Raw genomic sequence first — 12,379 nt, 5'->3', positions numbered from 1 at the left:
GTGATGCCCCTGAGACAATCATATACATTTCTGTCTCTCGCTAGATGTCTCCCGGAGGTTGGCAGCCGGCAATACACGCAAAAGGCGAAACCCTGAAAATATAGCAAATGCCCATCCTAGGGCAAGAGCTATACATCTATAGGAAGCTAAAATATGTACACATTCTCACACTATGTGCACACTGTACACGCAACTATAAAGAACATATAGGAGCGTCATTCTGTAATGTGTATATATTACAAAGGGTTTTGTAACTGCACTGTTGCAGGATATCCCGGACCTAGTGGCTCCTTCCCTATCCCTAAAGCTAGGGGGCGCCCTAACTAACCCTGCTCCCCGGATTACTTCTGATGGTGAAGACTCCTGGGCCACATGTAACATTTATTTTATTTTTGTTAGCCATTAAAAGGAATCATAACTACAAGATGATCTTGTTTTTCACACTGAGAGCATTATTTTTTCATCTCGCTAACACGGAACCAAACCCCTTTTTTAATATTAACTATATAGCACTGGGATAGCGGTATATTGCCCGAGCCGTCCGTACGATGGCGCCTGCCACTAAGGGGCTGTGCACATGCTGCGGTTTTTTCCGCGCGGTTTACAATCCGCAGCATGTCAATTGTTTGGTGCAGAAACGCTGCAGTTTTACACCTCATCCATTATGAGGAGCAAATCCGCAGGACTTTTGCCCTGCGGATTTAACTGCGGTTTTCTCTCCAAAATCCGCACACCCAAAAACTACGTGTGCACATACCCTAATCCCCATCTACTCTGCCCCTGAGCTCAGGAGGAGCAGCCGCCGCCAGGTGTAATACTGCGAGGAGGCCTGAGAACTAGAGACTCCCACCAACAAGATGGCCGCGCTCACTGCAGGGACAGGAAGTCTGCAGCAGACTAACTTCCTGCCTTTTTATGCAGTAACACGGAGGGCGGTGAGGGGAGAGCGCAGCAGCGGTGTCACGCTCTGTATCACACTGGGAGGAGAAGCAGCACAAAGGATGCTGGGAGTTGTAGTTTACAGGGGACAGAAAATGCTCCAGGACTGAGGAGAATGGAGGCGACAGATCTCATCACAGCACCCGGAACCTTCCCCCGGAGCTCGGAGGAGACGCAGTGACCGCAGCGCCGGTATATGTGTCTCCTTCTCGCCCTCCTGTCCGCTCACAGTCGGAGGACCGGTCATCCCGCTTCTGCCTGTTCACCGGCTGCTCCCCTGGAGTGAAATCCTCCATCTTCTTTGCCCAGAAGGTGGGTGCGGGACGCGTCTGTGTGCGCGGCGGGGTGCGGGACGCGTCTGTGTGCGCGGCGGGGTGCGGGACGCGTCTGTGTGCGCGGCGGGGTGAGGGACGCGTCTGTGTGCGCGGCGGGACGCGTCTGTGTGCGCGGCGGGATGAGGGACGCGTCTGTGTGCGCGGCGGGGTGCGGGACGCGTCTGTGCGCGGCGGGGTGAGGGACGCGTCTGTGTGCGGTGCGGGACGCGTCTGTGTGCGGGGCGGGGTGAGGGACGCGTCTGTGTGCGCGGCGGGGTGAGGGACGCGTCTGTGTACGGTGCGGGACGCGTCTGTGTACGGTGCGGGACGCGTCTGTGTGCGGGGCGGGGTGAGGGACGCGTCTGTGTGCGCGGCGGGGTGAGGGACGCGTCTGTGTACGGTGCGGGACGCGTCTGTGTGCGCGGCGGGGTGAGGGACGCGTCTGTGTGCGGGGCGGGGTGCGGGACGCGTCTGTGTACGGTGCGGGACGCGTCTGTGTGCGCGGCGGGGTGAGGGACGCGTCTGTGTGCGCGGCGGGGTGAGGGACGCGTCTGTGTGCGGGGCGGGGTGAGGGACGCGTCTGTGTGCGCGGCGGGGTGAGGGACGCGTCTGTGTGCGCGGCGGGGTGCGGGACGCGTCTGTGTGCGGGGCGGGGTGCGGGACGCGTCTGTGTGCGGGGCGGGGTGCGGGACGCGTCTGTGTGCGCGGCGGGGTGAGGGACGCGTCTGTGTACGGTGCGGGACGCGTCTGTGTGCGCGGCGGGGTGAGGGACGCGTCTGTGTACGGTGCGGGACGCGTCTGTGTGCGCGGCGGGGTGCGGGACGCGTCTGTGTGCGGGGCGGGGTGCGGGACGCGTCTGTGTGCGCGGCGGGGTGAGGGACGCGTCTGTGTACGGTGCGGGACGCGTCTGTGTGCGCGGCGGGGTGAGGGACGCGTCTGTGTACGGTGCGGGACGCGTCTGTGTGCGCGGCGGGGTGAGGGACGTGTCTGTGTACGGTGCGGGACGCGTCTGTGTGCGCGGCGGGGTGAGGGACGCGTCTGTGTACGGTGCGGGACGCGTCTGTGTGCGCGGCGGGGTGAGGGACGCGTCTGTGTACGGTGCGGGACGCGTCTGTGTGCGCGGCGGGGTGAGGGACGCGTCTGTGTGCGCGGCGGGGTGAGGGACGCGTCTGTGTGCGGTGCGGGACGCGTCTGTGTGCGCGGCCGGGTGCGGGACGCGTCTGTGTGCGCGGCCGGGTGCGGGACGCGTCTGTGTGCGCGGCCGGGTGCGGGACGCGTCTGTGTGCGCGGCGGGGTGCGGGACGCGTCTGTGTGCGCGGCGGGGTGCGGGACGCGTCTGTGTGCGCGGCGGGGTGCGGGACGCGTCTGTGTGCGCGGCGGGGTGCGGGACGCGTCTGTGTGCGCGGCGGGGTGCGGGACGCGTCTGTGTGCGCGGCGGGGTGCGGGACGCGTCTGTGTGCGCGGCGGGGTGCGGGACGCGTCTGTGTGCGCGGCGGGGTGCGGGACGCGTCTGTGTGCGCGGCGGGGTGCGGGACGCGTCTGTGTGCGCGGCGGGGTGCGGGAGGCCTCTCTGTGCGCGGCCGGGTGCGGGAGGCCTCTCTGTGCGCGGCCGGGTGCGGGAGGCCTCTCTGTGCGCGGCCGGGTGCGGGAGGCCTCTCTGTGCGCGGCCGGGTGCGGGAGGCCTCTCTGTGCGCGGCGGGGTGCGGGACGCGTCTGTGTGCGCGGCGGGGTGCGGGACGCGTCTGTGTGCGCGGCGGGGTGCGGGACGCGTCTGTGTGCGCGGCGGGGTGCGGGACGCGTCTCTGTGCGCGGCCGGGTGCGGGACGCGTCTGTGTGCGCGGCCGGGTGCGGGACGCGTCTGTGTGCGCGGCGGGGTGCGGGACGCGTCTGTGTGCGCGGCGGGGTGCGGGACGCGTCTGTGTGCGCGGCGGGGTGCGGGACGCGTCTGTGTGCGCGGCGGGGTGCGGGACGCCTCTCTGTGCGCGGCCGGGTGCGGGACGCCTCTCTGTGCGCGGCCGGGTGCGGGACGCGTCTGTGTGCGCGGCCTGGTGCGGGACGCGTCTGTGTGCGCGTCTGAGATGAGTAGGCAATTTTTTCAGATTTTATGCAGCTGGTTGGGGACATTTCCAAAGGGGTTACACAAAAAATAGTGCATAAGTGCATAAATACACTATGTGACAAATATACTAACATGTAATCAAAGAACGCAAAACCATCCAACCACATCAATGTGACCTTTTAATATGGATGGTCCCTAAACACTGAATGTCTTACTCTATGTGCCGAATCTGCCACATGTGAATGAAGAGTGAAAGGGAAACCAAGCATAGCTCACAACTAAGACCTTATGCCGGAATGATGGGAGGATAAAGGTGCTGGGGCCTGAAGTGGGCCACACTCCTCAAAATGTACTACACAAAAAAGAAAAAAATCAGAAACAATCTAACCCTAATGATTCAAGATCTGGCCGAAGGGTACCAGGACCTTGAGTCTTCACAGCTCCAGTTGCAGGGCCAGTTGTAATGTGATGCTGAGTCACTTCTCATGGACAAGCCGTGAGGCTGAGAAGTCAAGGAGTCCAAGGTCAAATGCAAGGACGGTACATCCTGAACAAATGGATTAGACAAACTGATAGAGGCAAAGCCCAGGGTCAGGTAACTTCGGTCATACTGCGCCAAAGAGGTAATACAAACGAGTAGTCAAAAGGCAAATCCAAGGTCTGTCAACAAAGATCAGAGTATAAGAACACAGAGAGAACACACCATTAAGAACGGCTGCAACTTGCAATGGTCTAACTATTGCCAGCAAGCTTAATAGCCAGGTACTGTAATCACCCTGAATGGGTGACACAGGCCCGACCTGATTGGACAGTTGGGCTGTCATTTGCAATACTGACAGCGCTGCACGCTCTTGATCCCATAAGGTGGCTGAGCTGTCACAGCGTTCTTGGGACACTGTAAGTGATGGAATTGTGACACTTTTCAGTACGTATTACCCAGTGTTTCACCATTTAGTACAGAAATAAACATGTTTTTCCTCTGTCCAAGTGCATCTCTCCCCCTGTACCTGTCTGTCACTACTCATTTGTTCGTTGTAGTTTGTGTTTTGTATGTAACCCCTTGTCATGTACAGCACCATAGAATCAATGATCCCCCCCCCCATAAACCCACGCTGATGCTGGATCATGAGATACTCCAGGATAGCATCTCTAAGAAAACCCTCAAAGATTTTGCCCGCAGTAGAGGTTAGGCCTATAATTTTCAGGCTCAGATTTTGTCCACTTTTTGAAAATTGGCATCAGATCTGTCCTGCCCAGTCCTGTAGTACCGTCCCTTTAATCCTGGACTGTATTGTGCACAGCTTCATCTCTACTATGTACTGTGTGTGCATCAGTGTATGAGGGATTATCAGAAGAAAGTTCTATCGTGCAGTGATGAGGCCGGGTCTACGACTCTGCACGTCTGGAGGGTCTACGACTCTGCACATCTGGAATGTGCACAGCAGCGGTGCATGCCCAAGGCTCATGTTACCGGTTAGAATGTAGCATAGGATGGTAAATATACTGTGATTCTTCCCCACTAATTTGCTGTAACCATTTTAGAATCATAGAATCGTAGAGTTGGAAGGGACCTCCTGGGCCATCTGGTCCAACCCCCTACTCAAAGCAGGATTCGCTAAATCATCCCAGTCAGATGTCTGTCCAGCCTCTGTTTGAAGACTTCCATTGAAGGAGAACTCACCACTTCTCATGGCCGCCTGTTCCACTCATTGATCACTCTAACTGTCAAAAAGTTTTTTCTAATATCTAATCTGTGTCTCCTCCCATTCAGTTTCATCCCATTGCTTCTAGTCTTTCCTTGTGCAAATGAGAATAAAGATGATCCTTCTACAATGTGACAGCCCTTTAGATATTTGTAGACAGCTATTAAGTCTCCTCTCAGTCTTCTCTTTTGCAAACTAAACATTCCCAAATCCTGCAGCCTTTCCTCATAAGACAGGGTTTGCAGACCGGTCACCATTCTGGTCGCTCTTTTCTGAACTTGCTCCAGTTTGTTGATGTCTTTTTTACAATGTGGTGCCCAAAACTGGACACAATATTCCAGATGAGGTCTGACCAAAGAGGAGTAGAGGGAAATAATGACTTCACGTGATCTAGACTGTATGCTTCTGTTAATACATCCTAGAATTGCATTTGCCTTTTTTGCTGCTGCATCACACTGTTGACTCATATTCAGTCTGTGATCTATTAGTATACCCAAGTCTTTTTCACATGTGCTGTTGCTTAGGCCTATTCCTCCCATTCTGTATATGCTTTTTTCATTTTTGTTGCCCAGATGTAGTACTTTGCATTTCTCCCTGTTAAAAACCATTCTGTTAGTTGCTGCCCACTTCTCCAGTTTATTTATATCTTTTTGAATCCTCTCTCTCTTCTCTAGTATTAGCTATCCCTCCTAGCTTTGTGTCATCAGCAAATTTAATCAGTTTACCCTCAATTCCTTCATCTAAATCGTTGATAAAGATGTTGAACAATACAGGGCCCAGGACAGAGCCCTGTGGTACCCTACTTGAGACATTCTTCCAACTGGATGTACAGCCATTTACGACCACTCATTGGGTCCGATCACTAAGCCAGTTATGAATCCACCTAACAGTTGCCTTGTCCATTCCATACTTAGTCATTTTTCAGTTTGTGACACATCCTGTACGATGTTCTCGCAAGTATAGATTCTAACTCTGTCCTCCTTTTTGTTCCTCAGGTTCTGAACTCTTCCAGTGTAAGTTTTCCTTGAAAGACAATGACCCGTTCCATCGATGACCTTCTGAGGATGGAGCAGGACAGAAGCCACATGGCAGCTCGGATATTAGACCTCACCCTGGAGATAATCTACTGGATCACTGGAGAGGTGAGAGCTTCACATCACTCTGATCTCTAAGAATAAAGCAGGGAAATGACGGGAAAGGTGAAGGATCCTTAGAATAGATGTAGTGATTGGCGTCTCTCCATACACAGGATCACACAGTAGTGAAGACGTCGTCTGGGGAGTGTGTGACCCCCCGTGGGTCAGGAGGACGGAGCAGGACTCCGAGTGACCTCACCGAGCCTCCACCTCATTCACTGATACATGAGCAGAAGATCCTAGAACTGAACCACAGGATCACTGAGCTGCTGAGCGGAGAGGTGAGCGCTGCCGGGAATGCTGGGACATTATATAATAACGCCGGGGGAGGGGTCTGCTAATGGCGGATCATTGTGTGTCAGGTTCCTATAAGGTGTCAGGACGTCACCGTCTATTTCTCCATGGAGGAGTGGGAGTATCTAGAAGGACACAAGGATCTGTACAAGGACGTCATGATGGAGGATCACCGGCCCCTCACATCTCCAGGTAAGAGGAGACCGTACTGATCATAGAGGAGAGGCCGGGTCTGAGGTCACCTGGACTCCCCATCATCTGATCATCACCTGTAGACGATGTATTCAGTCACTGTGTATATTTCCTATAGATGAGTCCAGCCCGAGAAATCCACGAGAGAGAAGTCCCAGTCCTCTGTATTCCCAGGATCGTCCAGAGGAGAAGCAGAATGTCCTCCTGGATCATCAGGTAGATGGAGCTGAGGTTTATGGAAATCCTCAATGTGATGATGTATTGAAGCTTTCTACTAACCTCCAGCAGCAGTGGAATGTAGACGCCATGTTGACTATGGGAGGTTACGGCTACAGTTATTTTATGGCTTCATAAAAATATAATCTTCCACAGTTTGGACGTCATTTTGGCCATTGATTAGGAATGAGCGCTGTTTGATGCCATCAGTGCAGATCACTGGCCAATGTAATCTTAAGTGTGTATGGGGCCATCGATAAACGTATGATTGTTGGTTGGCATATTTCAATCTGACATGTATGGCGAGCCCAGACTCTGAGATCATTTCATGTAGCAAAATGCCAAAAACATGATGTATAAAACATTTGGTTGGATGTTGATCCTATCTGATTGCCCCTTGAGAACATTCTTCTTAGTTTTATCCCAACTTGGCTCATGCCTTTTAATTATTTGCCTGAGTGATATAATTATTATTATTATTTATTGTTATAGCGCCATTTATTCCATGGCGCTTTACATGTGAGGAGGGGTATACATAAAAACAAGTACAATAATCTTAAACAATACAAGTCATAACTGGTACAGGAGGAGAGAGGACCCTGCCCGGGAGGGCTCACAATCTTCAAGGGATGGGTGAAAATACAGTAGGCGAGGGTAGAGCTGGTCGTGCAGCGGTTTGGTCGATCGGTGGTTACTGCAGGTTATAGGCTTGTCGGAAGAGGTAGGTCTTCAGGCTCTTTTTGAAGGTTTCAATGGTAGGTGAGAGTCTGATATGTTGTGGTAGAGAGTTCCAGAGTAGGGGTGATGCGCGAGAGAAATCTTGTATGCGATTGTGGGAAGAGGAGATAAGACGGGAGTAGAGAAGGAGATCTTGTGAGGATCGGAGGTTGCGTGCGGGAAAGTACCGGGAGACGAGGTCCAGATGTATGGAGGAGACAAGTTGTGGATGGCTTTGTATGTCATGGTTAGGGTTTTGTAATGGAGTCTCTGGGCAATTGGGAGCCAGTGAAGGGATTGACAGAGGGGAGAAGCTGGGGAATAGCGGGGGGACAGGTGGATTAGTCGGGCAGCAGAGTTAAGAATAGATTGGAGGGGTGCGAGAGTGTTTGAGGGGAGGCCACAGAGCATGAGGTTGCAGTAGTCAAGGCGAGAGATGATGAGGGCATGGACTAGGGTTTTTGCAGATTCTTGGGTGAGGAATGAACGGATTCGTGAAATATTTTTGAGTTGAAGTCGGCAGGAAGTGGAAAGGGTTTGGATATGTGGTTTGAAGGAGAGATCAGTGTCAAGGATTACTCCGAGGCAGCGAGCTTGTGGGACTGGGGAGAGTGGGCAGTCATTTACTGTAATTGATAGGTTCGTAGGGGGGGTCATGTGAGATGGGGGAAAGATGACGAATTCTGTATAATATAAGAATATAAGAAACCTTTTCTGCTTTCCTTAATGTGGGATCTTTACAGGAAAACCCAGGTGGAATTAAGAGTGAACTCGAAGAACCTGTATTCATGACATTGAATGGTAAGAGCCTTTCTTAAATCTTCATGGATTTCTTGCACAGTGAGTTTACTGAAAACATCCACAAGTGAAGCTCTGGTTGGAAGATGTGATTTCATGTGCAGGACTTACCCTTTCTGGCTATGGCCAATTTTCATTTTTGGGACTTCATTTTTTCTTCCCTTCTTCCAATAGTCATAACTTTTCTAATTTTTCTGTTGAAGGACCTGTGTGAGGTTATTTATTTTTTTTTGAATGCTGAACTATAGTCTTATTGATGCAGTTTTGAGATACATATTGGATTTCAATCACTATTTGATGCATTTTTCTGCTGGAAAAAGGAGCAATCCTGGCATTTCTATTGTCTTGGTTTTTCAACCTTTAAATGCGTTTTTATTCGACAGATTAAATATTTTTACATTTTCATAGACCATCCCTTCAGTTTGAACAGGGTTGTCTTTGATAACAATTTTTTTTTATAAAGTAGTAAAAATGTTGTTTCTTTTTCCAGATGAAGAATGGATGAGGAGTTCCTATGGAAATGTCCTCGTGTGTCCTATTTACGAAGTAGAAGATAATCAATCATTGAGTGGCAAAAATATAAGTGGACACAGACCTGGAAACCTTTTTGCATTTGATCATGTAAAACTGTTTAGGAAGAAATCTAATCTTTCAATTCACGAGGACACTCGTAAGGATAAAAGGCCATTTTTATGCTCAGAATGTGGAAAAAGTTTTACCCGTAAATCAAATTTTGTCGACCACTTAAGAATTCACACAGGGGAGAAGCCGTTCTCGTGCTTGAAATGTGGAAAATGTTTTTGTCAGAAATCGGCTCTTCTTCTACATCAACGATATCACACAGCAGATAAGCCATTTTCATGTTCTGAATGTAGGAAATGCTTTAAGCATAAAAATTCTCTTGAGAAACATCAGAGAAGCCACACAGGGGAGAAGCCATTTTCATGTCCTGAATGTGAGAAATCATTTATGCATAAGGATTCTCTTTTGAAACATCATAGAATTCACACAGGTGAGAAGCCATATTCATGTTCTGAATGTGGGAAATTTTTTATGCATAAAGATTCTCTTGGGAGACATCGGAGAATTCACACAGGAGAGAAGCCATATTTATGTCCAGAATGTGGGAAAGGTTTTAACCAGAATTCAATTCTTACTGAACATCTAAGAACTCATACAGGGGAAAGGCCATTTTCATGCTCAGAATGTGGAAAATGTTTTACTCAGAGATCAAGTCTTGCGGAACATCTAAGAATTCACACAGGGAAGAAACCTTTTTCTTGTTTACAATGTAGGAAATGTTTTACCCATAAATCAGGTTTTGTCAAACATCAGAGGATTCACATAGAGGAGAAGCCATTTTCTGGTCAAATTGTGGGAAAGGTTATACCCAGAAATCAAAATCTAATGATCATCTAAGTGTGCTCGCATAGGGGGGAAGCCGTACTCATGTTCACAATGTTGAAAACAAGTTATAAAACAAACATCTTATTTTAGAAGTCAGGGAAATCACATACCTAAGAAACTGTTGTCATGCTCATAATGTGAAAATGCCTTTCCTATCAGTTAGGATTTGTAAAATGTCTGTAAAATATCAGCGTTTTTGTCCACTTTAGCCCCTCTGAACAATTTTATATTGCAGACGTAGGATCTCAGTGCAGTGCCATTTATACACAGAAGCTGCCGTTTGTGTCCAATGGCACTGGTTTACCCCATAAATACTGCTATGCTGTAAAACAGCGGTCACACAGAACACAACTTTGTTGTATCAGGGGGCTCCTAGGGTGCAATAGCATCTAGAGGTTCACAGGCCTTCCATGACTGCTAGTCTGTTAAGCCATGGCAAAGGCACAGACTTCTGGATTTAATTGCCAAGTATAGCAAAGGTCTTTTAAAGCGATCAAATGATCACATCGTGTTGTCTCCTAGTGGTATGAAAATAAATCAACTCGTTAACAAGAGTTTGCAGCAAATAAAACAAGTTTTTATATTAAGTGTCTTTGTCTTTGTTTTGTGAAAACGTAAAAATAAAATTGTCTTGTTGTAATCTCATATTTACATGGTAAATGACCAAATAATAACAGGGGTTGATCATTACTTTATAAGTCCCTTTTCATATGAACTAACTGTCATAGATAAACACTTTACTAAATAATAATAATACATTTTATTTCTATAGCGCCGACATATTCCGCAGCACTTTACATTTCAGAGGGGACTTGTACAGACAATAGACATTACAGCATAACAATAATCACATAGATCATAACAGATACCAAGAGGAATGAGGGCTCTGCTCGCAAGCTTACAATCTATGTGGAAAGAGGTAGACACGAAAGGTGGGTGGTAACAGTTGCCCTGATTGTATGGACCAGCCATAATGTTAAGTGTGTAACAGTACAGACACAGAGGGCTAATGGATGCATAAAGCATGTGGGAACATGATGCGGGGAACCTGGTTATGGTAAAACTTTTGGCTGTGCCACACAGGGATAGATTAGGTTATTGAGTTGAGGCGGTAGACCAGTCTGAATAAATGCGTTTTCAGGGCACGCTTAAAATTGTGGGGATTGGGGACTAATCGTATTGACCTGGGAAGTGCATTCCAAAGAATTGGCGCAGCACGTGTAAAGTCTTGGAGACGGGAGTGGGAGGTTCTGATTATTGAGGATGCTAACCTCAGGTCATCAGCAGAACGGAGGGCGCGGGTAGGGTGGTATACTGAAACAAGGGAGGAGATGTAGGGTGGTGCTGAGCCATGGAGGGCTTTGTGGGTGAGGGTAATAAGTTTATACTGAATTCTGGAGTGGATGGGTAGCCAGTGTAATGACTGGCACAAGGTAGAGGCATCAGTATAACGATTGGCGAATATAATACTGGCTGCAGCATTCAAGACAGATTGGAGGGGGGAGAGTTTGGTAAGAGGGAGACCGATTAGAAGAGAGTTATAATAGCCCCGACGAGAATGAATAAGAGAAACCGTAAGAGTTTTTGCGGAGTCAAAAGTAAGAAAAGGTCGAATTCTAGAAGTGTTTTTGAGGTACAGATAACAAGAGCGAGCCAGTGATCAGATGTGGGGGGCGAATGAAAGCTCGGAGTCAAGTATGACCCCAAGACAGCGGGCATGTTGCTGGGGAGTAATAGTGGAGCCACAGACAGAAATGGCAATGTCGGGTATAGGTACATTAGTAGCGGGAGGAAACACAAGGAGTTCAGTCTTTGACAGGTTCAGTTTCAGATAGAGGGAGGACATGATGTTAGACACAGCGTTTAGACAATTGCTGGTGTTTTCTAAAAAGGCAGGTGTGATACCAGGAGAAGAAGCGTATAATTGGGTGTCGTCAGCATAGAGATGGTACTGGAAACCAAATCTACTGATTGTATGACCAATAGGGGCAGTATGCTTTCCCAAATCCTATAATAAATGAAATAAATAAGCTGTGCTATCTGCTGCTCCCATGAGCACAGGTTGAGGATCCTCTGACTTCCTGTAATGTCACTTCAAAATCCCCCAGAGTTCTGAGCTCTAGAAACTGATGGGTGGGGCTTGCTGTGTGGGTGGGTGGGGCTTTATTCAGCAGTGCTCACACTGCTCCTGTGCATGCTGCTGCAGCTATCCCTGTAGACTCGGCTCTCCCTTATATCTGTATGTATACAGTTTGGTGTATATACACTCACTGGCCACTTTATTAGGTACACCTGTCCAACTGTGTGTTAAGACTTAATTTCTAATCAGCCAATCACATGGCGGCAACTCAGTGCATTTAGGCATGTAGACATGGTCAAGACAATCTCCTGCAGTTCAAACCGAGCATCAGTATGGGGAAGAAAGGTGATTTGAGTGCCTTTGAACGTGGCATGATTGTTGGTGCCAGAAGGGCTGGTCTGAGAATTTCAGAAACTGCTGATCTACTGGGATTTTCACGCACAACCATCTCTAGGGTTTACAGAGAATGGTCCGAAAAAGAAAAAAAATCCAGTGAGCGGCAGTTCTGTAGCCGGAAATGCCAT

General features: G+C 49.4%; 1 protein-coding gene across 1 annotated transcript in view; it reads left to right on the top strand.

Moving 5' to 3' along the window:
* Nucleotides 1-848: 848 nt before the first annotated feature.
* The window catches only part of LOC141051429 (uncharacterized), a 233,229-nt gene continuing 221,698 nt past the window's right edge, over nt 849-12,379 (top strand). The window contains 7 exon segments of the mRNA XM_073548361.1: nt 849-1,251; nt 6,011-6,157; nt 6,265-6,432; nt 6,514-6,637; nt 6,756-6,853; nt 8,314-8,371; nt 8,859-9,784. Of these exon segments, the coding sequence (XP_073404462.1) occupies nt 6,050-6,157; nt 6,265-6,432; nt 6,514-6,637; nt 6,756-6,853; nt 8,314-8,371; nt 8,859-9,784 (1,482 nt within the window). The 5' untranslated portion in view covers nt 849-1,251; nt 6,011-6,049.

The sequence above is a fragment of the Dendrobates tinctorius genome, unplaced genomic scaffold (assembly GCF_039654945.1).
Source record: "Dendrobates tinctorius isolate UK_male_01 unplaced genomic scaffold, ASM3965494v1 ptg000157l, whole genome shotgun sequence".
Classification (NCBI taxonomy): Eukaryota; Metazoa; Chordata; class Amphibia; order Anura; family Dendrobatidae; genus Dendrobates; species Dendrobates tinctorius.
The sequence above is the reverse complement of the archived record's forward strand: the minus strand, read 5'-3'. Positions and strand labels throughout refer to the sequence as shown.